Source organism: Varanus komodoensis, unplaced genomic scaffold, assembly GCF_004798865.1.
Source record: "Varanus komodoensis strain SLA01 unplaced genomic scaffold, ASM479886v1 scaffold33, whole genome shotgun sequence".
Lineage (NCBI taxonomy): Eukaryota > Metazoa > Chordata > Lepidosauria > Squamata > Varanidae > Varanus > Varanus komodoensis.
The window spans coordinates 10319824-10346814 of NW_025335817.1; the positions used below are offsets into that span (position 1 = coordinate 10319824).

The 26991-nt window shown below is 47.3% G+C and overlaps 1 protein-coding gene across 2 annotated transcripts; it reads left to right on the forward strand.

Moving 5' to 3' along the window:
* Positions 1–26784, forward strand: KIF7 (kinesin family member 7). 2 transcript variants are annotated; one of them, XM_044438922.1, is made up of 19 exons: positions 1–81; positions 2307–2704; positions 3451–3651; positions 5723–6140; positions 7508–8042; positions 8957–9100; positions 9401–9598; positions 10594–10781; positions 11911–12020; positions 12841–12981; positions 13638–13840; positions 13975–14172; positions 15086–15211; positions 16700–16876; positions 18703–18918; positions 20098–20304; positions 21117–21315; positions 21420–21566; positions 26008–26784. In XM_044438922.1, the coding sequence occupies exons 2-19, from the start codon at positions 2377–2379 to the stop codon at positions 26394–26396; spliced, it is 4125 nt and encodes a 1374-aa protein (XP_044294857.1). In that variant the 5' UTR covers positions 1–81; positions 2307–2376; the 3' UTR covers positions 26397–26784. The 2 variants fall into 2 exon arrangements, with proteins under 2 accessions (XP_044294857.1, XP_044294858.1); XM_044438923.1 differs by lacking the exons at positions 21420–21566; positions 26008–26784 and having other exon boundaries at positions 20503–21230.
* Positions 26785–26991: the final 207 nt, after the last annotated feature.

Consider the following 26991-nt stretch of genomic DNA (forward strand, 5'->3'; position numbering starts at 1 on the left):
GGGTCCGCCCCGAGCAGCCGGCCTGGAAGCTCGTTATTGCCGCCTGAAGGCTCCAGGGAGGAGGACGGAATCGCCGATGAGGTGAGAAAGGACCTCCACCCCCAGGCGCCTGGGTTGCTGCGCCGGCCCCTTCTCCTGGAAAGTGCCTCTGAACATACACAGAGGGCGCAGGTTCTCGGTCACAGGCAGCCGCCTGTGAGAGCTGCAGAGGGAGAAGAATAGCAGGGAAGCCTTTTGCAAATGAGATGGGACGGGTTCGGGGAGAGAGGAGCACATGGGCAAGGATGTGTAGGGACCCGCCAGGCTGCCCCACAGAAGAGCCTCTGTGCATATACAGAGGGCCTGAGGGTTTTTTTTTTTTTTTTTTTTTTTAGGGGAGCCTCTGCAAAACCTGGGAACTGGGCAGGAGAGCGAGGAAGCCCCTTGCGGTGGGGATGGAAGGAAAGGGGAGGGAGGAAGGTCGTTTGCGGGAAATTAAGAGAGAGACATCACAGCTCTGGACCGCCGCACAGGCAAAGGGGTGGCGGGAGCGGCAAGGGGCTTTCTGCGCGGTGGGCCTATTAAGGAAGCTGGGGTCTCCCCTGAACCCTCCGTCCTCTCTTGCGCCCGCCCCACTGCGAGGGGCTCCTCACTCGCCCAGTCCCGGAGGCTCCCTCTCAGTCCCACTTTTTCCGGTGAGATGCTCCGCAGTGGCGCCTGCCAGGTGCGCCTCCTTTGCCTCCAGAGATGTCTTTCAAAGGCGAAAGTGCGTCTGCTTCCTCCTCTCCTGGGGCTGCTTCCAGAATTCAAGGCTGGGTCGTTGGGGTTGCCGATTTTTGACCGGACCTGTGGGGAAGGGATGAAAGCAGGAGCAAGCCTTCAACTACTTCATCTTTCTTTTTGTACCTAGTGATTATGTGGGAATTGAAGACATAAGCCCTCCATTCCCAACCTAGCTTCCTTCAGTTCTGCTGGGCTATAATTTATCTTGGCAAAGGTGGGGGAAAGGGGGAGCACCCTGCCCCCCAAGAAACTTGCTTTTAAAGGTGCACAGAAGACCGGGGGGGGGGGGGAATCCAGATTTAGAAAAGCTGCTTTACATAAAGAGAGAACATTTTCCAACTACTAAGTTTGTTGGTGGTGGGGTGGATGCTGTCTTACTGTATTTCCTTTATTAATTACCCCCCACCCTTGACCCCTGCACCTTAGTCCTTCAGGTTTAAAAATGGTGTTAGTGTAGGTTTTCATTCTTTTTTCATTCTTTTTTTTTTTAAGGGAAAAAAAGATCTTTGCGGTACTGCTGGCTCTTGCCCTGGTTTTAATATCTGTTTTAAACTTAAGGTGTTTATTTTTTGCTATGTTACTGTATGTTTGTTTTGTCAACTGCCCAGAATGCTTTGGCTATAGCACTACAGAAAAATGTCATGTAAATAAATATTTCCAGGTTAACAGGATGCTTTTGTTTAACCAGGCAAAACTTTTTCTGACTGAGAGGGGGACATGATATTCCTCTACAAGTACCTCAAAGGCTGTCACAAAGAGGAAGGTCAAGATCTCTTCTTGCTGATGCCAGAGTGTAGGACACGGAATAATCAGTTCAAGTTGCAACAACCCAGATTCTGGCTGGACATCAGGAAGAGCTTCCTCACTGTCAGAGCAATACGACAGTGGAACCAGCTGCCTAGAGAGGTGCTGGGCTCTCCCACACTAGAGACATTCAGAAAGAAACTGGACAGCCACCTGAGTGGGATGGTGTAACATGGTGTCCTGCAACAGCTGGGGGTTGGACACAATGGCCTTCATGGCCCCTTCCAACTCTACTATTCTATGGTTCTTTGATTGAGTAAGCAAAACTAAAAACCAAAGCAAAACCCAATAATAGTTTATGGCACCCAAAAAACATTAATTACATCTTTGAAATTGCCTGCGTTGCTTTGTATTTGCAATTGGTACCCATTATTACTAACAGACTTATGGAGTGAATATTTTTCCACAGAAGAAGCTCTGGAAAAAATTCCATCTCACATGACTGGATACAGGATGCATGCATTCCTCATTCATTCCTAATGTATTGTATTTGTATTGTTAGTTGCCTTTGTTACATTTTTATGCTGCCCAATAGCCTTGGAAGCTTTGACCAAAAGGGAGCCTAGAAATCTTGTCAATGAATAAACAATGTCATTTATTTATTTAATGTCGTTTAATGTCTGCTTGCCCTTTTTCTTTTCCTTTTGAGACAGTGTTTTTGCTTGCCCTTTTTCTTTTCCTTTTGAGACAGTGTTTTTTTCTCTAACTCTGCTCTAACTCAGCTTTTTCTCCTCTCACAGTCTGCCGAGCAGAGAAACCATGCCCCTTCCCCTTTCACGGCTGTCCTGACTCTTCAGGCTATTGCTTACCATGGGCCTGAAAGCCAAATCCCAGCTGCCCATAGAGGAGACTCCTATCAAGGTTGCAGTGCGCATTCGCCCCTTGCTGCCCAAGGAGCGACTACACGGGTACCAGACATGCCTGCGGAGCGACCCAGACAAGAAGGAGGTCACCTTGGGACACAACCGTCATTTCCAGTTTGACACTGTATTCACGGAATCCGCAGACCAGGAGTCTGTGTATGCTGCTTGTGTGCAGCCGCTGGTGGAGGCCTTCTTTCAGGGCTTCAATGTTACTGTGTTTGCATATGGCCAGACAGGCTCAGGCAAGACCTACACCATTGGGGAAGCAAGTGTCTGTGAGTCCCATATACTGCTTGCATTAATAACATGCTCAGAATTCTCTCTCCTTCTCTACCCCACTTCACTGTGGTCTGCATGTTTGAAGAAAAGCCAGGGCATCTGAAAAATGGGGATGATTGTAGCACCATCAACATGAGTGCTGCTTGGCAGAGTCATGCATCAAATGGAAGTTCATGCTCCCAGGCCTGTAGATCATAAAATAGCTCTTGGGTTCTTTTTTCCCAAGGAGAATTCCTGGGCTATAATTCTTACTTGTAAATGTCATTGGAACATAATGAAATGAAAGAGAAGTTCTCCTTCTAGTACCTAGAAGCCATTTAAAATGTTTTTCAGGGTGTGTCTGAGGGATCTATCAGGCTTGTAAAAGGTTTGTGGTAAGAAATAGTTATTTCTGGGCAGTTGAGTAAGTATTAGATTACCTTCATTTCTTTCAAACCTTTTCTGTGTCACTACTGCTAACTTGGAGGTACGTTGGCAAGTCAGCTAGTAAAACATGTAGGCTAAAAGATTTTGTGTAGTTCTTTGCAAGGCTGCTGTAGAGTATAGATGAAACTGGTGGGTTGCTGAATTCATGTGGAATATTTATGTGGTCTGTCTTTCAACAAATCTGTGTTTGGGTCAGTTCTGTAATGCTCATGCACACACATGCACAGAGCTCTTCCGGTATCACAGCTTTTCTCCCTTGTGAAGCAAACTCTTCCCTGCATGGATTGCATTTAGTGATTGTGCTCCTTTCCTACAGCTTCCATCAGTGAGGATGAGCAGGGCATAATCCCGCGAGCCATGGCTGAAGCCTTCAAGCTTATGGATGAGAATGACCTACTTGACTACATGGTCCGGGTCTCTTATCTGGAAGTGTATAAAGAAGAGTTCCGGGACCTGCTGCAGGTGGAGACAGCTAGCAAGGACATTCAGATCCGGGAAGATGACAAGGGAAACATTGGTAAATTCCAGCAACCTGCCCTTTTCTCACTCTCCTGGACATTGCAACCCTTGGGTAGTCGTCTTGTTGTTGCTAGCTGCGAAGTCGTGTCCGACCCATCACGACCCCATGGACAACATTCCTCCAGGCCTTCCTGTCCTCCACCATCCCTCAGAGTCCACCCAGGCCCACACCCACTGCCTCAGTGTCTCCATCCAGCCACCTCATCCTCTGCCGTCCCCTTCTTCTTTTGCCTTCAGTCATTCCCAGCATCAGAGTCTTTTCCAATAAGTCCTTCCTTCTCATTAGGTGGCCAAAGTATTTGAGTTTCATCTTCAGTATCTGGCCTTCTAAAGAGCAGTCTAAGGTAGTCTAAGCAGCTTTAAATTCCCAGCTGCTTGTTGAGGATGTGGGTGCTGCCCCCTTTCTCTGTCATGGCTACATGATGTCTGAGGGGGCATTGCAAATCAAGCAGATGACAGTTTGGTTTCCCTTGTCTGTCTCTCCTTCCCTAGGTGGTGCCTGGGAGCAGATGTAGCATCTATCTCCATAGCACCAAGGCAGTTTAATGCATGGTTCTGTGGCTGTGTCTGAGTATAACATTTAGGCAGAATTTCTGAGGATTCTGGCTATTTGGCTTCTGCCACCACTAGAAGTGGTTGAACTAACGAGAAACTAACTAGGAAGTAAAAGCTTCCCATAGTGGGTTCTGGCTTGTCACTCCCCTAACAAACCAGTAACAAGAAGCCAGTTTCAAATCCTGGCTTCAGAATCTGTCTTGTGGGAGGTGCCAAGGTTTGAATATAACAGGAAATCTTTACCTCCTTAATTTCTAGTTGAGTTCAACTGCTCTTGCTGCTGGAAGAGCATTAGTGGGCTGGTCCTGAATGATAGGATAGAATCCTCAGCAGTTAGGACTTAATGTTAAATCCAAATGTGACCATTATTGCAATGACCACTCAAGTAAGTAGATACAGAGTAGAACATTTCTGGGTGCTTAAACTGACCACATGATTTGTGGGGTCAATTTTGTAAAATCATTGGACATGGCAATTTTCTTCAGACTGAGTATAGGCTTCAGCTTAATTTCGTACTTTAGCCAGTAGTCTTTGCTTTACGAATAGGGGTTGGGAGTCTGCAAACTCAGCAAGTGGGTTTCTCGCAGATCTTGTGGCTGGTAGCAAGGCTTGACTGGGTTGCTCACTCCCCACCTTCTCTAAGTGTTGCCTGCTCAGAATACTGCTGGAGAGGTAAATGTGGAAGTTTGTGAGCAGGAACCAGAAGAAAGTTGATAACTCAGCATAAATGGTGGAGCTTGATGCTTAAATACAGTGGAAGAAAATAATGGCCACTTACTTTAGAGTTCTGGTGCCTGTGATTGAGCTGTTAGTCTGCTGAGAAGCAGAGTGCAGTCGTCTTGCAGGTGTCTGCTTAGGAACGTAGAATGCCACCAATGGAGGCATAGTTCTCCTCCTGTAGCACCTTTCCTTTGCAGCTGTATTAACATATGGCATTACAACTGCACCTTGAGGTAGGCTGCTATATTTGTTTATTTACCGTAATTCCCTGAAGTAGGCAAATAGCCGCTCTAGTAGTGAACCAGCAGCCCGCAGGCCTAAACCAGTCTGCAGATGTTCCCGATCAGCCAGCAGAGAATCTTTGGGTTCATCCAGAGGACCATAGAGGAATTCCTCTGGAGAAATCCTGGCTGTTACTGGAGGGGATGCAAGTAATGGGAGGCTCAGCCGGTGTTCTCCTGAGTGGCTTCGGGTGGCTGCTTGAGTGCCAAGCAACAGCTGAGCCTCTTTCTCCTCACTCTGCACCGAAAAAGGCAAACCATGCCAGGGCACGTCGGTGGGCATGCCCACACCCACTGGTATCATCTGGGCACAGAGGGCCTGGTGGGAGCAGTTTGCCTCGCGTAAGAGTCTGCACCCCTTTCCTAGATAAAAATTACATGGAAGCATGTGATTTTCCAGTGGCAATGCAATGGCAGAGAGAGGAAGTGAGCCCAATTACTTAGATTATTTTGCAGCGCCCAGTCTTGGTACAGGCTCTACTTGGCTGCTTTGCTATTCCTCTTTTGCTACAGTGCTGCATGGGGTGAAGGAGACAGAAGTGGAGGGCTTGGATGAGGTTCTCAGTCTGCTGGAAATGGGCAACATGGCTAAGCACACGGGGTCTACCCACATCAACCGGAAGTCGAGTCGCTCACACTCCATCTTCACTGTGACAATGGAGCAGCGGCGCAGGGTCGGGCGCCTTTCGTGCTCTGCCCATCAAGAAAAGGTCTCGATTCCAGCTGCTGGCCAAGTCCTTGCTTCCAAATTTCACTTCGTGGACCTGGCGGGCTCTGAGCGGGTGGTGAAGACTGGGAACACGGGCGAGAGGCTGAAGGAGAGCATCCTGATCAACAGTGGCCTGCTGGCCCTGGGTAACGTCATCAGCGCTTTGGGAGACCCCCGCCGGAAAGGCAGTCACATTCCGTACCGAGATTCCAAAATTACCAGGTACGTGATTCTTTTTCTCCGCATTAGTGTACACTCCTACGTGCCTTCCTGGAGGATTTTGTTCATGCTGTGACTGTGCTGCCTGGTCATGTGGGCCTGCTCGCTTTCTGTGCCTGATCTGGACTCACCGTTCGTTGTTTGTTATTTTGAGTGCAGCTGCTTAGGCAGGCTGTTGTTTGGCAGTCAGAAAATGTTATGTGCTTTGAGTAGTGCCAAAGATTCTGCTGGGCAACTAAGTGTCTTCTTCGGGTTCTCTGAGAAAGCCTTTCCCACCCAGTGGAAGTGAAAATCTAGCATTTGCTGCCATGTTTGCCACAGCAAATACCATTTGCCGCTGATGGCAAAATGAAGCAGCAACTGGTGGGTTCCAGGAAGGAAAAGCTGGACCTGCAGAAATTTTCTGTCCCTTCTGTAGATTAATGGATCTGGTTATAAATAGCAGTGAGTGGAGTTGGAAACTGGAGTACTGCCTCCAGTTCTGGGCTCCACATTATAGGAGAGACATCGCTAGGTTAGAATTGGTTCAGTGCAGGGTCACAAGAATGGTAGCCGGGTTGGGAGGGATGACATATGAGGAGAGGTTGAGGGAAGTGGGTCTTTTCAGCCTGGAGAAGAAGAGACTCTAAGGGGATGTTTTAGCGACTTATAGGTATGTGAGGGGACGTCATGTGGAGAAGGGCCATGATCTGTTTTTCCCTGAAGTGAAGGACAGGAGGCATCCCAATGGGGCAAAGCTCAAGGAACCTGGCTTCAGGTTGTATGTCAGGAAGTACTTCCTGATGGTTAGGACCCCTCGGATATGGAGTGGAATTCCAAGGGAAGGGGTTGAGGCCCCTTCAGTGAGGATCTTCAAGGAAAGATTGGGCTACCACATGTTGGGGATTGAGTGCAGGCCCCTTTTGACTTGCTATGCTTCTGTGAATCTGAAGTGGTGATGAAATAGCTAGACCATTCCGAACCCATTCAGCTCTTCATCCAGGGAGAAACTAAACAGTAGACATGTTAGCAGTGATACTAAAAATGGGAGTGAAAGCGAGTGGGAGGATTAAGGAATGGCATAAGGAGTGAACTTGTTTTCAGCAGTGTTGAACATTTTTGTTTGCAATATATGGGAGTCCTTGAAGAAGTACTAGCTGCTTTTTCTGCTTTTTTTTCTTATGCTGGTTTGTGACTGTAATAAAGAATTTGAACTTGAACCCTTCCTGCACCCCCAAATAATCGTGTTTTATAGACAAAAGGGTGGAAACCCTGTTTGGAATTTGTTGGTTTTTGCAATAGCACTCCCATGTTACTAACTTTGTTGTCCACTTGACTGCGCCACTGCTAGGGAGATCATGTCCTGATTTTGGCAGCTGTGTACTCAACAGGATCCTGAAAGACTCTCTGGGTGGGAATGCCAAGACAGCAATGATTGCCTGCATCAGCCCTTCATCCTCTGACTTTGATGAAAGCTTGACTACCCTGAATTATGCCAGCCGTGCTCAGAACATCAAGAACAGGGCCACGGTGAACTGCCGCAAGGAGATGGAGCCTGTGGAGGAGCTGCAGGTGCAGATAAAGAGGCTGCAGAGGCTCCTAGAGCAGCGGCACCGCTCAGAGACCCGTATCATCAACCGATCAGAAGCGCCAGTCAAGCAGCGCTTGCAGGACTGGGCCCGCTTGCATGCCGAGTGCAGCCACTACAGGATGTGCACAGATGCTGCATACCAGCTGTTGATGGAGTTGCAAGGCGAAAGCAATCTGACAGCGGATCAGATCCTGCGGGTGAAAGAGTGGCTTCGTACTGTGGAAAGTGAGAGGAGCAAGCTTAGTTCGGCTTCTGGCTTAGACAGTGGGATCGAGAGCACTTTGCCAGAAGATCAGAACCACAAAGCATCACGTTCCAAGTGGACCAGGCCTCAGGTATGAGGAACGGGTGCGAGACGCAAGGATCCTGGATGCACCAAAGACCTAGCCCTATCCTGGAGGTTTCAGACAGTTCCATAATCTGGGGCTTTTCGTGCAATTAGTAGTTAGGTGAACAGTTAGTTGGGTTAACTCTGGGTTCCTCAACCCATGGTTAAGATTAACATAAAATATCTGGGTTTAGAAGTCACATAACAACCTTTAGTTGGCCCAGTTGGAGATTTAATGTTCAAAATGGCCGTGGAACACTTCAGGCATGGACCATGTCAAACATAGGTTAATTTCTATAGATATTTTCCTTAAGCATGTGATACTTCATAAAGTAATAAGGTATCACACAAGTGAGAGAATTACAAAGTTGTAATTAATTTTCTGTTCAGGCAAGTATAGGAGGTATCTCTTTTTCTGGCATTTAATATCTGATTTTTATGCATACCTCCCTGATAGCCTTTTTGGGATGAAGACACAGATTATACATTCTTAAAGAAATAATAGACATTAACATGCTGCTTTTTGGTTCTTCAGTACTTTCCATTTTCCTTTAAAATGTATACTTTGTAAGGGAGGCATTTGTTGAACTGCTATTTTTAAGAATATTCTAAGCACAAATAAATTCCTGGTAAGCTTTGAACTTAGTTAAACACAATATCGAACGTGTTTCAATATGCTCCTGGCATGATTTCCTGGACAGTTGCTAGTCAGGGCTGGGTTTCAGCCCTGGCTGTTTGCAGTGACGCAGAACCATCATTTTTCTCCTGGGGGCTGAGGCGAGGTGTGGGACCCCTCTGCTACTACTGTCTCCAGTGCCATGGCTGTGGTCAGATGGACTAATCTGCCCCTCCATGAAGAAGGCAGAAAGAGCTTTCCAAACACCACAGGGAAAAGTACCCTCTTACCCTTTTCTTTGTTAGGGGCAGGAGGAAAGCACAAAAGTGTGTGAATCCACCCGGGAAGTGCATGTGGCAAGGCTGGAGAGGCAAGTGGGGCGTTTAGAGGAGGAGAATCGGGATTTTCTGGCCGCCCTTGAAGACGCAATGGAGCAGTACAAATTACAGGTATTCTCCAGGCTTGTTGGCAGACTCCTTATGGTCTTCCAGTGCGGAAAGCATCCATCCTTTTTGCCTCTCTTTTCCTTTCCTTCTTTTGTTCTTGCCTCTGCTGCATCTGGAAGTGACATTGTCCACCTTTTGAACGTGAGCCCTTAATAGAGCTTATTAAAGCTCATTGGGATTTTTCTCTAACTTATAACACCGGGGATTTCCTGTCATTCTCTAACTTAAATTATCAGTGGGGTTGGTAGCAATGAAAGCTCCTGGACATGTGGGACGTGAACTATCACATCTTTTTCCCCCCAGAGTGCCAAGCTGCAGGAGCAGCAAGATATTATCTATGAATTGCACAAGTGCCTGCAAAGAGAGGTGCCCTGTGGGGGTGTTCCAGAACTGCTGCAAAATGTCTTCCTGGTGCAGCTTGGCCAAAGGCCCCACACAGCCCCTGTGGATACAGCACGGTCTCTGCATTGGCTCAGGCTTGCCCATAATAACCACAGCAAGGTTTGTGCGTTATCCTGTGGTCTCCTGTATCAATATAAACCCAGCTTTGCATCCTCTCGAGAACTGTCTGTTTTCCAGAGTTGACCTCCTGTCCTTCCCTTCACCCTGACCCCTGTTTTTTTAAAGTAAATTCAACCGAAGAGTTTTACATGGCAAGCTGGGTTTCCTGGAGGTCTTAATTGAAATGGTGAGAAGTTTCAGTCCGTTGGCTTGACGCTTACTTTGCATCTGCTTAGTGCAGGGGCAGTGGTGCAGTTAGATGATTTTGAACTCTGAACAGGAGTGATATAGTGGCATGTTAGATGCTATTACTTCACTTACTTGCAAATCTTACAAACTTTGTCCCTCTTATTTTACTTGGATTTTTTAAAAACTCAGTCTATGTGGTGTTTACTTGAGGTAATTTCTGATTCAGGTGGGGCATTTTTAAAATTGTTTAAAATTGTATTCTTTTTCCTCTCTGGACTGTGTCACATTCCCACCACAGGAAAAGAAGAAGCAAATCCTTTTAACCTAGGCATGTCCTTTGGATCAGCAGAGAAGAGCAACCCATGATAGCTTCCATCCAATGAAAACATAGGGATAACATCCTAATGCCCCTTCCCTAGGAATAATTGAGAAGCTGTTTGGAGATCATAGGTTTCTTGGGCTAACTTTTATGAGTTATTTCTATATTGGAACACTTAATTATAAAATCTCTAGGCAGTTCATGTTAAAATGCGACATGGGTATGATAAATTAAAATATTTAGCATGTTTACAAGTATGCTCTTATGTTTTGCAGTAAAATAGTGGCAGGGAGAGGATAGAGAACTAAGTCTCTCCCGGGTGACTTGGTTACTTTGCCAGGCTTGGAAGAGAACTGTGTTCTTGGGAGAAGCCAGACCTAAGGGACCCCAGTACCCCTTCAGAGGAGGAGTCATGTCAAGGCTCAGAGAAAGCTTTGGTTTCATGTGGTCTTTGACGCTTAGCATTTCTTTTTTGCACCCCAAACAGCCATGCAGTGACACAGCTCGCCACAGGAAGGGCCTGTTGGGGAGCCATCAAGGTTCCACCCTGGAGGCTAATGATACTGCACAGGCACTGGAGCTTGGCAAGGTCTCAGAGTGGTCAGCACAGTTGTCCTTGGAGAACGAGGAGGGACAGTGTGAGCATGGGCAAGCGCGGTCCCTGCACCAGCGCAGGTGAGTTGAAAGATTTGTTCCTCTGTTAGATGCCTTTCCCACCTTTTTTCTTTTGTAAAGAACTCAAAGCCGCTTACATCAGTCGCCTCCGCATGTTCTCTATCTTATCTCCACAAGAGCGAGACTGATGTAAGTATGAAAGATCACCTCCTTACATGAAGAATGTCACTGGTTCTGTTTTCTGATCTCCAGTTCAAAGGTTCTTTGTGAGACCTGGAAAGTCTTTATCCTGAGATCTTGGGGAAATAGTCCAAGTCAAAGGAGACACCGTTCCTCTCCAGATGCACGAATAGTCTGATCTAGTATAAGACATCATCATGTATGTTCAGTATTGTGCATCTCCGAGCAGATGCCTAACCCACAAATCCCTTTTGATTAACAGATTTTGCACCTAGTCGTGCCTGGAAACTGAATATCTGAAACAAGATCACTGGCTTGTTTTCAGGCAATTTTATTTGTTTGATTTATATCCTACCTTTTTCTTTCTTTTTTTAAGAACTCAGAGTGGCTTACATCATTCTCCTCCTGCTGCTCTCCTCTTATTCTCACAACATGAACCCTGTGCAGTAGGCTGGGCTGAGAGTCTGTGACTGGCCCAAAGTCACCCAGTTGGCTCCATCCATAGCTGAGCAGAGCCCAGAACCCAGATCACCTGAGTCCCAGTCCCACGCTGTTAACCGCTACATCACACTGGCTGTCCTCAAGATTTGTGCCTCAGCACTGAGCAGGTGCCCAGCTGGCAAAAGATGCTGCCAGCCTAGAACAGGGCAGCACTGAGAAGGAAATGTAATCTCAACCCTGACACAGAGAGGACAATTGAAAAGAAGCTTCTAGGTCTGTTGTGCAGTAACTCAGTTTTAATATAAGAGCAATGAGCTGAACACCATGAAGGGAAACTGGGTGGATGCCCTGCCAGACTTGCCTTTGGCTGAACGCTCGCTGGCTCCAGCTTTCGTTTGCCACTTTGCTTCCATAAGCTGTCTGGATATCTTGACCAGGAATCCATGAGGAGCTTCTCTTGCTCCTGTTTAGCTGGTACCCAGGAATCATTCATAAATCGGCTCAGCGTCTCTTCTGCTCTGTTGATGGCTGACCCCCTTTTAAAGTGCACAATTTGGTACCCTTCCAGAAATGGAATCTTTAGTTGGAGCAAAGAAGAGGTTTCAAGGAAGAGGGACAGAAGATGGAGCAAGAGAAACCCTGCAGTGGTCCAGGGGGAGACTACAGAGCCATCGAAAGGTAGGACCAGATTTGGCTGTTTCTTACTGGGGCATTGGAGTGGACAAGTTTCTAGAAATATTTTCAGATAGATTTGGGGCCCCTCACAGCATTCAGAGATACTAAAGAACCCTCTGAATGCATCCCAAATGGCAGTGGCAGTGGCGGTGGTTGTGGTGGTGATGGGAAAAGGGAGTTTCACTAAACATAGCTGGAAAAAGCGCAAGGAATTGGTGTGCCTAAAGCAAAAGACTGCACAGGTATCTTCATGCCCCATTGCTCCCGGAGCCATTCTTCAGTGATTGGCTGACAGATCATTGTGTGAATGTGGGGAAAAGGTTGCATCGGCAGTCTCCTTTCCTTTGGCTGCCCTCCCACACATACCCGTGTGAGCTCCAAGGACTTAGATAGCTATTTGGACTGGGGTGGAGGGGAATAGGGACCAACACCCCCATACAGTACAATATTTTATTGTGTTGTAAGCCGCCCCGAGGCTTCGGCAAGGGGCGGCATAGAAATGTTCTAATAATAATAATAATAATAATAATAATAATAATAATAATAATAATACAGAAGAACCAGATAGTAATATACTTTGTCCAGCATTTCACAGTCCCTTCTCCAGAGGATGTCTTGGCAGATAGTCAAGCTGGAATATTACATTATGGATTGGTAGGCATACAGCTCTGTTTCAAACAGGAGCCATCATGGGGTGCATGTCCAGGTGGCTGAAGCTGTACTAGGAGTCAATGCTTCCTGCCTTGATGCCTTCTGTTCCTTCCCCTTTGAGGACTGGAGCCAAGCCAGGGCATTTCTGAATTCACGTGTTGTCTCACGGCAGACTGTAGGAGGCAAGAGCTGGGAGAAAGCTTTCCAGGGAAGACTTCGGAGTGGCGACTAATTCAAGCCCACCAGAAAATCCGTGAATTGGCAATCAACATCCGCATGAAGGAGGACCTGATAGTGGAACTTGTCAAGACAGGCATGGGACTTTATGCTTGAATTGTTAATTGTCTTAAGTTGTGGTTTTTATATTTATTACTGGATCCTGTGCTACTTTTATCTCTCTATCTTATTTTATTGGTGGTGTTGTAAACTGTCCCGAGACATCAGTGATGGAACGGTATATGAGTCTTGAGGGAGGGAGGGAAGGGAGGGAGGGAGGGAGGGAGGGAGGAGCATGGCTGAGTACCACAATGCTGAGGAATTTGGGAGTTCTAACTGTGCCTTCAGGGTGGTCTTTCCAAACTTGGTGCCCTTCGGATACATCCAGGTACAACTTTCTAATCCCCAAGCCAGCTGTGCTGTCAAGGAGATTGTGGAAGTTGTAATGCAATGCACTGGGCCATCAGATTGGGAAAGGTTGCTCTAGTGTGACCCTCGGTTGTTATTATTTGTGCAACATTGCAGCAGTAAGCTGCGACAGTGCTAGTTGTCTGTGAAGGAGCTTTCTTTTCCCTGCTCCTGAACAAGTCTCAGAAAAGGACAAGCCTGTCTAATCAGAACAGGCCTTTTCACCTGTGTTTTTGCTCTTGATCCCTGGGACTTTTTTTTTTTTTTTACCTCTTGCCTGTTGCAAACAACATTGCAGTGACCACTCCAGCCTTCTGCATGGAACTGGATATCTGTATGTTTCAGGCAAACATGCGCAGACCATGAACAAGCAGTATTGCCAGAAAATCCACAACTTGGAGCAGGAGGCAGAACAAGTGCGAGTGGAGTTAAGTGATGGCCAGAAGCAGCTGCAGGAGCTGGAGGGCAAGCAGCCTCAGGATCCTGCAGAAAAGCGGAAGCTCCAGGAATACCGTAGCAAAGTAGAAGCAGCACAGAGCAAGGCAAAGGTGAGCCCTCAGAAGGGCTGTCCAGAACTGGTTGCTGGAGAAATCCTGGGTCTGGAAGGGTGGCCAGAATGTAGCAAAAAGACCCCTCTCCTTTTGGGGCCCTCACTGCCATCCTATGGCTTATGTTGGAACAGATTCTGCAAGAGAAAAAGCAAGCGACGGAGCGGCTAGTATCTCTCTCAGCTCAAAATGCAAAGCGCCTGCAGGACTTGGAGAGGAATGTGCAGCTGATGCGGCAGCAGCAGGGGCAGCTTCAGAGGCGTCTGCGAGAGGAGGTGGAACAGAAGCGGCGTCTAGAAACTGAGATGCACAAAGGGCAACATCGGGTCAAGGTATCACAGACAAACCTTGTTCCTGCCAGACAAACCTTGTGGAATGCTCTGACGAGGTTTCAAGGTGGCTAGACGGAGGGGACACAGTGGATGCGGTTTACCTGGATTTCAGCAAGGCCTTTGACAAAGTGCCACATGATATCCTGGTGGAGAAATTGGGGAGTTTGTGGATAGACCAGTTCACTGTCCAATGGATTAGGGCATGGTTGACTGACCGAAAGCAGAGGGTAACCATTAGTGGGGAATCATTGGGATGCCGGCCAGTGACAAGTGGCATCCCTCAGGGCTCTGTCCTGGGACTGATCCTGTTCAGTCTTTTCATCAGTGCCGTGGAAGAAGAGGTGACCAGTCTGCTGATCAAATTTGCAGATGCTACTAAAACAGGAACAGTGGCCATAATTGAGGAGCAAGTACCGCAGATCCAGAAGGATCTGGACAGACTATGGAAGTGGGCCAGGGACAACAGGATGGCGTTCAATGTGGTCTTGAACTTCAGACATAGAAATGGGTGTCATAAGTGCAGGTTAGGTGACAAGTGGCTGGAGAGCAACACTTGTGAAAGGGACCTCGGGGTACTGGTTGACTGCAGGCTAAACATGAGTCAGCAGTGTGATGCAGTGGTCAAGAGGGCGAACGCCACCCTTGGATGCATAGCCAGAAGTGTGGCTTCTAAATCAAGAGAGGTATTACTACCACTCTATATGACTCTGGTGCACCCGCAGCTGGAGTATTGAGTTCAGTTCTGGGTTCCACATCGCAGGAAGGATATAGCCAGGTTAATTAACACTTTCCCAGCACATCTTGCAGATCCGAAGGGTGTGTGGAATGCTTTCCTAGCTAGGGACAGTGTAGTTCAATTCATGTGATGAGTAGCTGGCTTCCAGACAAACAGCCTTTTCTTTTCTCTCCTCAGGAGCTGGAACTAAAGCATGAGCAGCACCAGAAGATTCTACGTATCAAGACCGAAGAGATAGCAGCTTTCCAGAGGAAGCGCAGGAGTGGCAGCAACGATTCCATGATCAGTCTAGAGCAACAACAGGTAAAGAGCAGTGCCTCCTTGACCACCCAGTGACGGTACCTTAGGTGTAACAGGATGCTGGAAGGGGCATTTTCTGTAAAGTCACATGGAAATATCCTCAGGCTTCCTTGTTTTTGAAAGTGGAATAAACGTGGTGGGAATGGTGCTCAGATGATTCCTTAACTATATACCATAAAGCCCCACAGCTCGGTGAATCAGTGCCTCTGTTGCTCCTCGAGCATGTGCACCACCTTGCCAGCATGTGTGGACGTGGCAAGTGGAGCGATAAGCTGAAGGGGCAGGCAGCGGGGGGCCTGTGCTAGGATTGTGCCAACAAGTGCGCCCTCAGTCTACGGGCTTTCCACCATGGAACAAAATCCTGAAGGCATTTCGGTGGATGGAGAAAGAATGGGCGCTCTAGCTTGAGAGAGACAACTTTGTTTTGCCATCGCTGTTACCCATGCCTGCAGTACTGATAGCTTTCTCCCATACGAAGCTTTGCAGGGCAATCACTGGGGTGCCCCCTTCGCCTTTAGCCCTAGAAACTTGGGTGTCTTTGGTGCTGCTTTTGTGAGAGGAGAGCTGGAAGGAGTAGTTCTCCGAACATTTCACAGCGAAGTACCCTGGCTAGGATGGCCATACTGCTTTTTTACAGCCCATGGCTTCCTAATCTCCATCACTGAAGGAAAAGTGACATAGGTCTTACTGCAAGTAGTCCTTTTCCAGCTGTGGAGATCATCCAGACTCATTGCTGCAGCAGAATCGGGTGCTGCAGACTTCAAGAGGCTGTAGTTCAAGTCCTAGGAATGACGTTCTGGTCTGGTTAGTTTATGGCTCTTGAGGAGTGGGGCTAATATACTTCAGCTTTTACTATTACACAAGTGAATAGTTCGTTGGTTTAGGACAGATATGCAGAACTGCAGGCCCAGCCCCCTCATTCCCCAGAAGGCCATGCCCCTCTCCTGGACTGCTGCTTGCTTGCTGGCCATTGTGCAGCCTTTTCCCCATTCCGAAGGCTTGAAAAGTTTCTTCTAAGACTTAGCTACTGGCCAAAGGAGCTTTGCCCTAACTATGTTCCTATTTTTACCTTTGCCCTTCGTGCCTGTTCCTGTTCACCACTGTGGTGCAGCCCCTGCACACGTCTCCGTACTGAATTTGGGCCTGGGCCAAAAGCGGTTCTGCTTGCCTCAGTCAGGGGTTCTGCGCTGTTCATCATTCTGTTCTGTCTGTGTCCTGAAGGTCGCCAAAGGAGTGTTCTCTGTGCTGAGCAGCCCCAAGCACAGAGTCACTGACATAGCCTTGCTTCTACAGCAAGTGGAAGAAATAACCAGTTCCTGGATTATCTACTGGGGAGAACAAGCTTTCATGTTAGGGATGCTGGATTTATCTCATCTGTCAATTCCTAAGAGCAACAGTGGCAAAGGAGAGGGTTGGTTGACAGGGCAAACCAATGTTTCCCCATCATCTTAGGGCACTGTGATAAACTCCTCTCTTTTGCCTTTGCATCAGAAAATTGAAGAGCGGAAGAAGTGGCTGGATCTTGAGATGGATCAGGTTCTTGAGCAGCGCCGTGCCTTGGGTGAGCTGGAAGATGAGCTGATGAAACGGGAGGCGATTGTAGCAAAAAAGGAAGCTCTCCTTCAGGAGAAGAATGGCCTTGAAAATAAGAGACTCCGCTCTAGCCAGGTGGGCTTGCCCTTACAGGACTAGTCACTTAGCTTTTATTTCCAAAATGTATCATTCTCAATTTTCCTCCATTGCATATGTTAACAGAATAAAGGCAGTATATGTTACAGCAACAAATCCATTTGTGTGGAAGATGCAAGAAGAAGTAATATTTTATACTCAATTTAAAGGTTTCAATCTCTCCACTACATTTAGTATGGGATTAAGTTCCATTGAGTTCAGGGGGACTTACTTATGACTAAATGACATAGGTTTGGCGCATTGTGAACCAAAACACTGGGTGCAAAATTTGGTGTTCCCATTTATTAATGAAATCCTGTTCAAACAAAACCCTCCCCACTTTGCCTGAGCTTAAACCGGGTCTCTCGCTCCCTGTCCTGCTCCTAGGCTCCTCTCTGGAGCAGAGGCAAGGGGGCCTGCACAACTGCCTCATCCCCTCTGCAGCGCTTCAGGGTGCAAGCCCTGTTTCCGCCACAGGGACTGCATGGCAGGCATAGCGAAGAGAACGCAGCTGGCGATTGTTGCCGCCAGAGGGAGGAGCCGCATTCCTCTCCGTGGTGCCTCCTGACCATGCTACCTGGAGGACTCGGAAGGGGGAGAGTCCCAGTGATGTGCCTGTTCATCTGCCAGGCACGTGTGTGCACGAAATGGCACACTGTGGAACCCAGGCCAAGCACGTTTTCTTGCCATGATGTGTGAACCCGGGCAATGCGTGCTGCTTAGAGGTAGGTGAACACCGGGTGTCCTGTGCAGCCTTCACTAAGTGAACTGGGCAGACACATTCTTTGCCAGGAAAAACCCGGTACTGAAGATGAGCAAACATGCATCGGGGGGTCTTTTCCTGCATGACACCTCTTATTTTGCGTAACGGATTCTTGCTGTGCTACTCATGGGAGAGCAAGGAGAGTCACCAGATGGCCAGTTCCTTTTTGGGTGTAAGACGAGATGTTGCGCTGTGGCTGTTAAGTGGCTCAGCTTCCCCTGCTGCTTGTGCAAGAGAGATCGCAGAGCTAGATCTGGAACTGAAGCAGCTGCCTGCCTTGCCATGTCCTCTGTGCTGTATCCAGAGAGTGCGCATGTAGAATCCTGCGCTCCATGGACTGATGGCAGGAGTGTGAGTAACACCACCGTCCTCCATGGTGATAGAGATTAAGGACTGGAGCTAGCAAAGCCAGATGATTTGCTTTTATCTGGTTTTTTTTTTTAATCCTCTGCCACATGGGGACTGGGCAGGAAATCATTGGACATTCTTGCATCCCAAATAGGAGTAGAGTCCGGAGGTCCCTCTGTCCGTGTTCCAGAGCAATAACAGCACGGGAGCCTCTGTCCCAGGAGGGAAGTTGTGTCCTGCTGCTTTGTGGATGTGCATAGCTTCCATCCCTCTGTCTTTCCTGCACAGCCTTTGGCCGGCTGGCACAGGGAGGATGTGATGGGTTGGCTGATGAGGCAAGGCTTGAGCAAGGAATCCGTGCCTGCGCTCCTTTTGTAACTCTTTCTCTCACCTCTGTTCCTTCTGGGGGAGAAGAAAGATGGAAACCTCAAAGACCTCTTTGCTGAAGCATGTCTGCCTGCTCAAAAGCAGAGGATTGAGATCCTTCCCCTGGCTAACTATTCTCACTCCAGAGAAGCATCAGTCTAGCTCCATGCCAGCCTGTGGCCATCCTTTCCCCCTTAGAGTTGCTCCTCTGTTCAATAGGTATGTCCATGCTGACATCTCTCTCCTCCAAGGAATAAAAAGCTGTGTGCGATGGTTCATGAGGACAGAAGGCACAACCAGCAGATTGCCATTGGGTGCTGACTGTTTATTTCTTCTCTGACCGGCTCAGGCTCTGAATGATGACATCATGCAGGTATCCAGCCGTCTAGAGTACCTGGAGAAAGAACTGACGCAGAAGAATGGGCAGCTTTGCTCCAGCAGTGTGCATGATCAGCAGCAGATCCGGCAAGAAATTAGCAATTTGCGGCAAGAGAAGGACCAGTTGCTAAAACAAAGGCTGGAGATAGACAACAAGCTACGCCAGGGCACCTTGCTGTCTCCAGAGGTTAATTAGAAGCTTTTTTCCCTGTGCTCATAATTAGTGTGCTAGACATTAACTGAGCAGTTGTAACTTCCATTTTGCAACTTCTGGCTCTTCTACCTTTCTATTTATGTTGGTTTTTTTCTAAGGCATCCAGACCTATAGAAGTCTATTCTGCTGCTTTGGAACTTTATAACCACATTCCCTCATTCTGCACCGTATGTGGATCAGTCCTAACTTGCAAGAAAACAAGTTAGGATTATCCCATGTCTACACCCATTTATTTTGGACAGAATGCCAGAAATGCGTTCGAGGAGCTTTCGTTGTTTAGTTTAGCCTACCTACATTTATCTGTAATAGATTCTGAGATTACAGTTTGGGACAATATAATTTCACATATCCTACAAAATGGGTGTCAATTCTGTCCGACCTTTAAAGGAGTCTAGAACACTTCCATTTTTAGAAGTGTGCAGAAGAAACTAAAACGGGGCCTCAGTTTTTACACTACTTCCTATTAAGAAATTACCCAAACCAGTTTTAAAAATTTAAAACAGTGGTCTTAGACTCAGGTGCAATGAATTCCTGAAGGCTGACAAGTTTTTTGTCAGTCTCAGGAAAGAAAGCAGAGATGCTGGCACTTAGGACTTCGTCCTGGAACTCTGAAATGCCCTTTACCCTAACAGGAAGATCCTATCAGTATAGTCTTCACAGATGATAGAATTGTTTATCAAGGTTTCCTCATGAGATGTCAGTTGTCTAGGCAGTGGGCAAGAAGGTAGGGATGCTCATACAGGAGGTGGCAGTCCTGAAAGAGTTTGGACCCATACATGATGATCACTGAAGCAAATTTGTTAGAGGGTAATTGGTGGGGCAGAAGACATTGAATAATGTGGAAGGGGGAATCTTAAAATCTGGAAGAATTCGTAGGGGGTGTGAGGCTCTGGGGTGTTGTGCCGATGACAGGCTTTTCCAGATACTGATGCTGAACTGAATGCAGGCTCATGCTAAGCCAGGAACTTGATGGGTGACTTTGGGGGAAATTGCAGCCAGTTTCTGCACTGCAAATGGGAAACTGAATTGCATCACAAGGTTATGAGAAGAGATCAAGTGAAGGATTGGCCATCGCTTTGCCCAGCACAGGTAGAAACAGGTAGTTACATATGGAAAACAAGCAGTTTTCTTGCTTTCTTAATCCCCAATTAGGAGGAACGGATCCTCTTCCAGTTAGATGAGGCCATAGAAGCTCTAGATGCTGCCATCGAATACAAAAATGAGTCGATCACTTGCCGACAGCGTGTGCTGAGGTCATCTGCTAGCCTCCTGTCCCAGTGTGAGATGAATCTCATGGCCAAACTCAGCTACCTCTCTTCCTCTGAGACCCGTGCATTGCTCTGCAAATACTTTGATAAGGTAGGTGCCGGATTGGAGCCCTGGTCATTGTAGTGAAATACTGTGACATGGTGCAGTATGACCATAGCAGAGAAGCCCAAGGATGCAAAACACAGGAGACAGATCAGTGGGGAAAACAGGTACCTAAGTTCCCAAGTGAGGGGGTCTGGTTCTTGTTGGTGTGTTCTGATCTTTTCCCCTGCTTTGCCGTTTTCCCAGGATGCCTCTAATAAGCTGGAACCCTGATAACACTGCAGTTTTGGATGTGGAAATCCTTCCTTCGAAGTGTGGCTTCTGGTTGTAATTGTTCAGCACCATCGAATAAGTTCACAGTGATTATGACAGCATGTAGGAAGTAACCTGAACAGGCTGTAAGGAAGTGCAGGGTTTGCTTAGCATCACCACTGCATTAGTTTTTCTCAGTGCTGCTTCCTCAGTGTTTGGGGTGCAGTGCTTACAATGGCAGGTGGTGATCTAGATTAGCATCTGGAGAGTACCATTTCAGCAGGAGGATGCTGGGGAAGTGGCCACTACACTGTTTTCCCACACATAGGAGGCTAGTATCGGGGAGGCTGGGCTGGAACCCATTTCCTAAATGTTCCAGTTCTCCGTGTGAGTCAGATGTGTTGATTCTTGCAGAGGAGACCATTCAGCCAGATAAGCTCCATTCTGCTGTGGTGGAATCCAGTTGAATGTGTAAGGCCATCTGTGAGAATAAGGCTACCCATGGCTCTGTCACAAGGCCGGGCTACCCTTTTCACAACTGAATGGAAAAGCGATGATTCATTGATTGTGGGGACATCATGAAAAAGTCTGAGATCTTGGTTCTGCAGGTCGTGACTCTGCGGGAGGAGCAGCACAGGCAGCACATCGCTTTCTCAGAACTGGAACTGCAGCTTGAGGAGCAGCTCCAGCTGGTGTTCTGGCTAGAAGTTGCATTGGAGCGCCAGCGCTTAGAGATGGACCGGCAGCTGACTCTGCAGCAGAAAGAGCACGAACAGAATATTCAACTTCTGCTCCAACAGAGCCGGGGTAACAAAGGGCCTTTGGGCCCATCAGTGAATCAAGTGCCTCTCTTAGTACTTCGCTTGGATCGTTTCCCAGGTTTTAACAGACTATTTATTCCCTTCTCCCAGAGCACATGGAAGAGGGACAGGCAAGCAGCCTGGTTCAATACCAAGGAAGGATCCAAGCACTGGAAAAGGAATTGGCCCATTATAAATGGGTAAATCAAGAGCTGAAGCAGAAGCTAAGCACCAGCCACTTGGAGGGACGCAGCAGAGGTGAGGATACACGTCAGGCATGGGGACTTTGCTTTGCCAGTGAAGTTCAAATGTGGCTAAAATGTGTGGTTGGAGGCAAAAGGAGGCTACATGTGTAAGAATGGTAAGAGCAGTCATGGAGGTTCAGAGAGAAGGGTGTTAATGGCTGCGAGTTCAGATGGCTAGATGCTGCTTTCAGCATCGGAAGCACCCCTTTTTAACATTGACCCAATGGGTGGCCACCACCCTGTCCTGTGGAAGTGAGCGCCATAGTTTAACTATGCAACATGTGAAGTACTTCTTTTTCTCAATCTTGAATCTCCCACCAATCAGCTTCATCTGTTAACTTTTAGGCAAAAATCTGTTGACAGCAAACTTGCAATTTAAGTAGGCAACGGGAAAAGTATAAGGCAGAATTTCTGAGGGCCTGTGGAGGGATGCATGTTTGGTTACAGCCGGAACTGAGGATAAAGAAGATAAACCAAAGGTTCTGTGGAAAATGATTGTTGAAAAGGGACTTACAGAAGGGGTGGCATTTTATTTTTTATTTATTATTTATTTATTAAAACATTTCTATGCCGCCCCTTGCTGAAGCCTCGGGGCAGCTCACAACACAAAATAAAATACAATAAAATACAAAAATAACAATATAAAATTAACAATATAAAATAACTAACACTATAAAGAAGTCACCCTGGCCAGATAAATAAGCAAATATTGTTAACAATTAAAATGACGCTTAAATAAAAAGGTCTTCGCCTGGCGCCGAAAAACAAATAACGACGGTGCCAGGCGGACCTCTCTGGGGAGCGCATTCCATAGATTGGGCGCCACCGCAGAGAAAGCCCCCCTCCGAGTACCTACCCTCCTAATTTCCTTCACAGAGGGTTCCCGGAGAAGGGCCTCTCCCGCTGAGCTCAAGGGGCGGCCGGGACCTAGCCTAGGGCCCACTGTTTTGGGACTGTCCGTATGAAATTGCTTTGTGTGTTCATGTTGGGCGAGAGCCATACCTTAATGAAGGTATGGGGAACATAGGGCCCTCCAGATACGGCTGGATGTAATGCCCATTGTCCCTCACCCTTGACTATACTAGGGCTGGTTGGAGTTGCCCGTCACATGCTGCTGGACTGTGTAAAGGCAGGTTGCTGTATATGTCATTTTCCAAGCGGTCACCTGTGCATTCGCACACATGGGTGCTGTGCCTGCGCCACACCATGTCTGGGAAAATTCCCCTAAGCCTAGAATTTTTGGTGGGAGTCCCACCCGCCCTCACTGTTATATAAATAGGCGGGCTCCTGCCATTTTCTCAGTGCAACTAGAGACAGTCGTTTGCCCTATGTGTATGTCCCTAAGAAGGGAAAAAGGAAGCACCTCAAAACCGAGAGTGCCAAAATAGTCAAAGACTGAAGAAACACTAAACAGTCGGCTCAGCACTTGGCACACTGGATCATAAAGACCATTAAGCTGGCTTACAAATCATCTTCCTTAGACTTATATGATGAACCATGGGTTCATTCAGTGAGAGCTGTCTCAACATCTGTGGCCCTTCATGTGGGTATCCCAGTTGAAGACATCTGTAGGGCAGCAACGTTGTCCAAACTGACGTTTGTTCAACATTACAAACTGGACGTTAGAGCTAGAAGAGACTGCTTCTTTGGGAGAGCCATGTTGACTTCCATCTTCCACTGACATCCCTTCACCCAGTGACTCTTCACCAGCGCACTTGAACACTGATACACACATGCTGTTGGACTCATACATTGATGGACAAGTGTGTTTGCAAAACAAACTATTGCAACTTAGCAAACTGTTATCTCAATGCACTTTCTCTAGATATTGATGAGTGAGTGCTATATGACAGGGCATAGGTGAGAGGTCATCACTACTGCTTGTCTTTTATGTATGCAACAGTCTATATGTTACTGTACCAACACCAACACCTCTCACCTCCATGGAGGGATGCTTGCTCGTCATTCACACAACCCACCCACCAGCCCCACGTTGGTGTCAGTGATTAGAGATACAGAAGACATGATGGCTATTTTGTTGCATTATTGATATTTATTGCAATATTACACATATCCCACAAATTATGATTAGGTATACTGATTGCAAACATCAGTCTCAAGTGGTACTGACAAAATGGCGGGAGCCCACCTTTTATATAGAGGGGAGGGGATCTCCCACGGAAAGTTCTAGGCTAAGCTAGTCTTCCTGAACAAGTCACTGCACAGGTGTAGCACCCATCTCTGTGATGACCACTCGAAGAGCTGTGGTTACTGGTATGCGACCTGCATGAATCTCAGAGGGTTCTTTCATAGCCTTGGACAACGTCGGGGTGAATGGTATTGCTACCGGAACAGAGTTCTCTTCCATCTGATCCATGGTTGGTTGTACCTGGATACCCAAAGAATGCCCAAGGCTGTCCCCTGGGATCCAGGGGCTTGGGAGGGGATGATGTTATCCAGAAAGGTGGAGATGGGTTCCGCAGAGTCTGACCCATAATCTATTGGATCAGTGGAGTTGGATCCAGTTGACGGAGAGGGTGACATCTGGGCACTCTGCTCAGGCTGTTGGAAGGATGGTAGAGCGGTCTTGGTGTAGACTCATGTCATGTGGTGCGAGGTGGTGTAACTGGAGGCCAGGCTTAATATCAAGGGTCTGCCAGACATTCTCATGGGTCAACTTGGAAATAGTGTTCTGGAAAAGGATACTAGTACGAGTTTCCCCCGTAAGGTTGCACAGTTGGTTTGGTGCCTCGAATGGAGTGACACAGCAAAACTGGAGATGGATTTGAGGACGGGCCATGGAACAGACAAGGTGTAGGTGGGTTGGCTCCATGACTGGATTGTGCTGTGGGGTCTGCATCAATCATGCTGGGGAGCTATGCAGCAATGGAGATTGAGCCAGAGTCACAGATCTCTCCATCCAAAGCCGGTCCTGGTAGCTTGGGTGGCATGCCATGGTCAGATCGAGCTGGAGTTGGGGAGTGCTGAGACCCAATCAGAGAGGAACTGCCAGTCGGGTTGGAGCACTGTGGTGCTCAGAACAAGCTGGCAAATGCCATTCTGGCCATTTAGTATGTTTAGTTTTGCAAGATTTCTTTGCTGGTTTAGCACCTTTGGGCTCAAGGTGCTTTTTCTCCTTAGGCTTTTTCAGCACCTGAGATAGTGGATGGTTTAGAGGTCAGAACAGAGGGCTTCGATTTGCCCGAGGGACTGGTGGGAAGGATGCTTTTTAGAGACCTCTTTTGAGGTTGAGGAGCCTTCGCCTCCCTCGCCAATGGCACCTCACATGGCGCCAACCCTCCCACATTGCCATCCTCGGCGGCCAGCCCTGTTTTTGCGAGTCTGCTTAGTGGAGGCTCGGCCACATGGAGATTTGTCCGCTCAGTGCTCCTCAGCCAGGCACCGTGAATGACCACTGGCAGATGACATTTATACGCCACGTTTGACACACACTCTAGAGGCCGGTTTGAGCAACATTGGGGAAGAAAAAGAGAAGAAAGATCCCAGAGTAAGAGAAGTAGAAGGAGATAATGATAGGAGGGTTTTTCAAATGTTTTTTGTGAGGGTATAAGAAGGGGCGGGGGGACTTCGAAGAACAGGGAATGTAGGAGATTGGGAAACAAGGCAAGGGAGTGAGTGATAGATGGTGAGAAAGATAAAGTTGAGGTAAAGCAAAAATTGTGAGGTAAATTGAGAGTTGTGAGGGAAGACTAAGGAATTGAAAACTAGAGATCCCAATGCACTGCAAATGGCGGTTGAAAGTGAACTGAGAAAATGGTAGGAGCCTGCCTATTTATATAAGGGGCGGGGCGGAGGGGGAGTTCCTGCCAAAAATTCTAGGCTTAGTTCGAGGAATCTTCCCGACTGTGGCACTGTATGGGCACAGCACCCATATGATGCACAGAGAGCACGACTAAGAATGGGCAGCAATGCATTGTGTATCTCAGGTAGGGCTGGAAAAGGCTTTCCTGAAGAATGTAGGAAGCTGCTTTATGCTATGCATACCCACCTCACAAAACAGTCACAGCAGTCCTGCTGCTCTGCCTTGTGGTACAGGGGATGGCAAGTCAGTGCTACCCTTTAGGCCATCTTTGGCTCTTAATATCATAATTTATTTTTATGACATTTTTATGCCACCAAGCAGTCTGAAGAGTGCTCTAGGCAGCATACATCAATCAGTGTTATGCAGTGCAGATACTACAATGTGCTGCCCACTCAACCCACATTCTGTAGGTACTATTCTGTATATTTAGAGAATCTCTCTGCAGCTATGGGGGCTAGAAATAGGTTTTTCAGTAGATAATGTCTGAAGACTCTGCTCAAGTTGCTGCTGTCACTTATGTTAAAGATTCTGTTCTCTGAGGCTGCCATTTTACAAACAGGATTGGAAATCTGCACAAGGCAAAAAGACTAACAGTTGCAGAGTATTAAAATGTTGCTCTCTCCTCACACAGGTATGGAAAAACCGACACATGCAGCTGGAGAGAGACCTGGCTCACTTAAGATGCACAATGTCTTAAATACTAATGGCACGCTGGAGCAGATAGAGGTCTCTGAAAGAAATGTTCGGAATGGGGAGGAACCCCGGGATTTGGTGCATGCAGCCTTGCCATCCACCTGGAAGCGCTCTTCACTGTCTGGTACAAACACCTTGGTGCCAGAAGACCCTCGTCAGAAGGAAGTGGATTTTCCAACCAGAGCAGGTCTGGTCAAGGAAACATCCCTGCCACTGACTATAGCTCCCCTTTTGAAATCTCGTAAGGAACTGCACAGGGCTGGCTTGAACCTCGTTCCTGGAATGTCTTGTCCTGAAATCATTGATGTCAGGAAAAACCCACTCTAGGCCTGAATAAGTCGGTAGTGGGTATTGCCTACAGGACATATGTGTTAATGCAAGACCACTGCAGATAATAATGGCTGGCTGCTTAACCTAAGGTGCTAATGTACTTCTAGAGCTAACAAGACTTGTAGGAATTGCTTTGGCTTTAGTTTTAATTTTTCTACATCTGCCTATTGTGTGATGGAGGGGGGGACCAAAACCAAGCACGTCAGCCATTTCCCCTCTTCCATTCCTGTACCTCTCACAGGAAAGACCACTACCTCTGACAAAAAGGCCACCTTCCTTTGGAAGGTGCAAAACAATTTGGACTGTTACATGAAATTACAGGAAGACATGTACATAAAATATGCTTTTTATAATGTAACTTCTAATAAACCAGAACAAGTTTTGATAAAGGTCTGATGTCCAGTTGTTTACAGCTGAACCATAACAGTTTTCTTTATCTTTCTCTCTGTACTAACTAAAGACAACTTTAGAAGATAGTGTTTACATTCAGTAAACTTTAGCATTTTGAGTTAATATGAATTCTAAAGTAAAAATGTGATTCTGTATGTTTCAAGTGTTATTGCAGAAATGGTTTTTAAGTAGTGTGTAAGCA

Coding starts and splice junctions, on each gene's coding strand:
- KIF7 (XM_044438922.1), top strand. CDS start 2,377: ATGGGCCTGAAAGCCAAATCCCAGCTGCCCATAGAGGAGACTCCTATC. Junction 3,652..5,722: donor AGATGACAAGGGAAACATTG/GTAAATTCCAGC, acceptor CTTTTGCTACAG/TGCTGCATGGGGTGAAGGAG. Junction 10,782..11,910: donor CGGTCCCTGCACCAGCGCAG/GTGAGTTGAAAG, acceptor GTACCCTTCCAG/AAATGGAATCTTTAGTTGGA.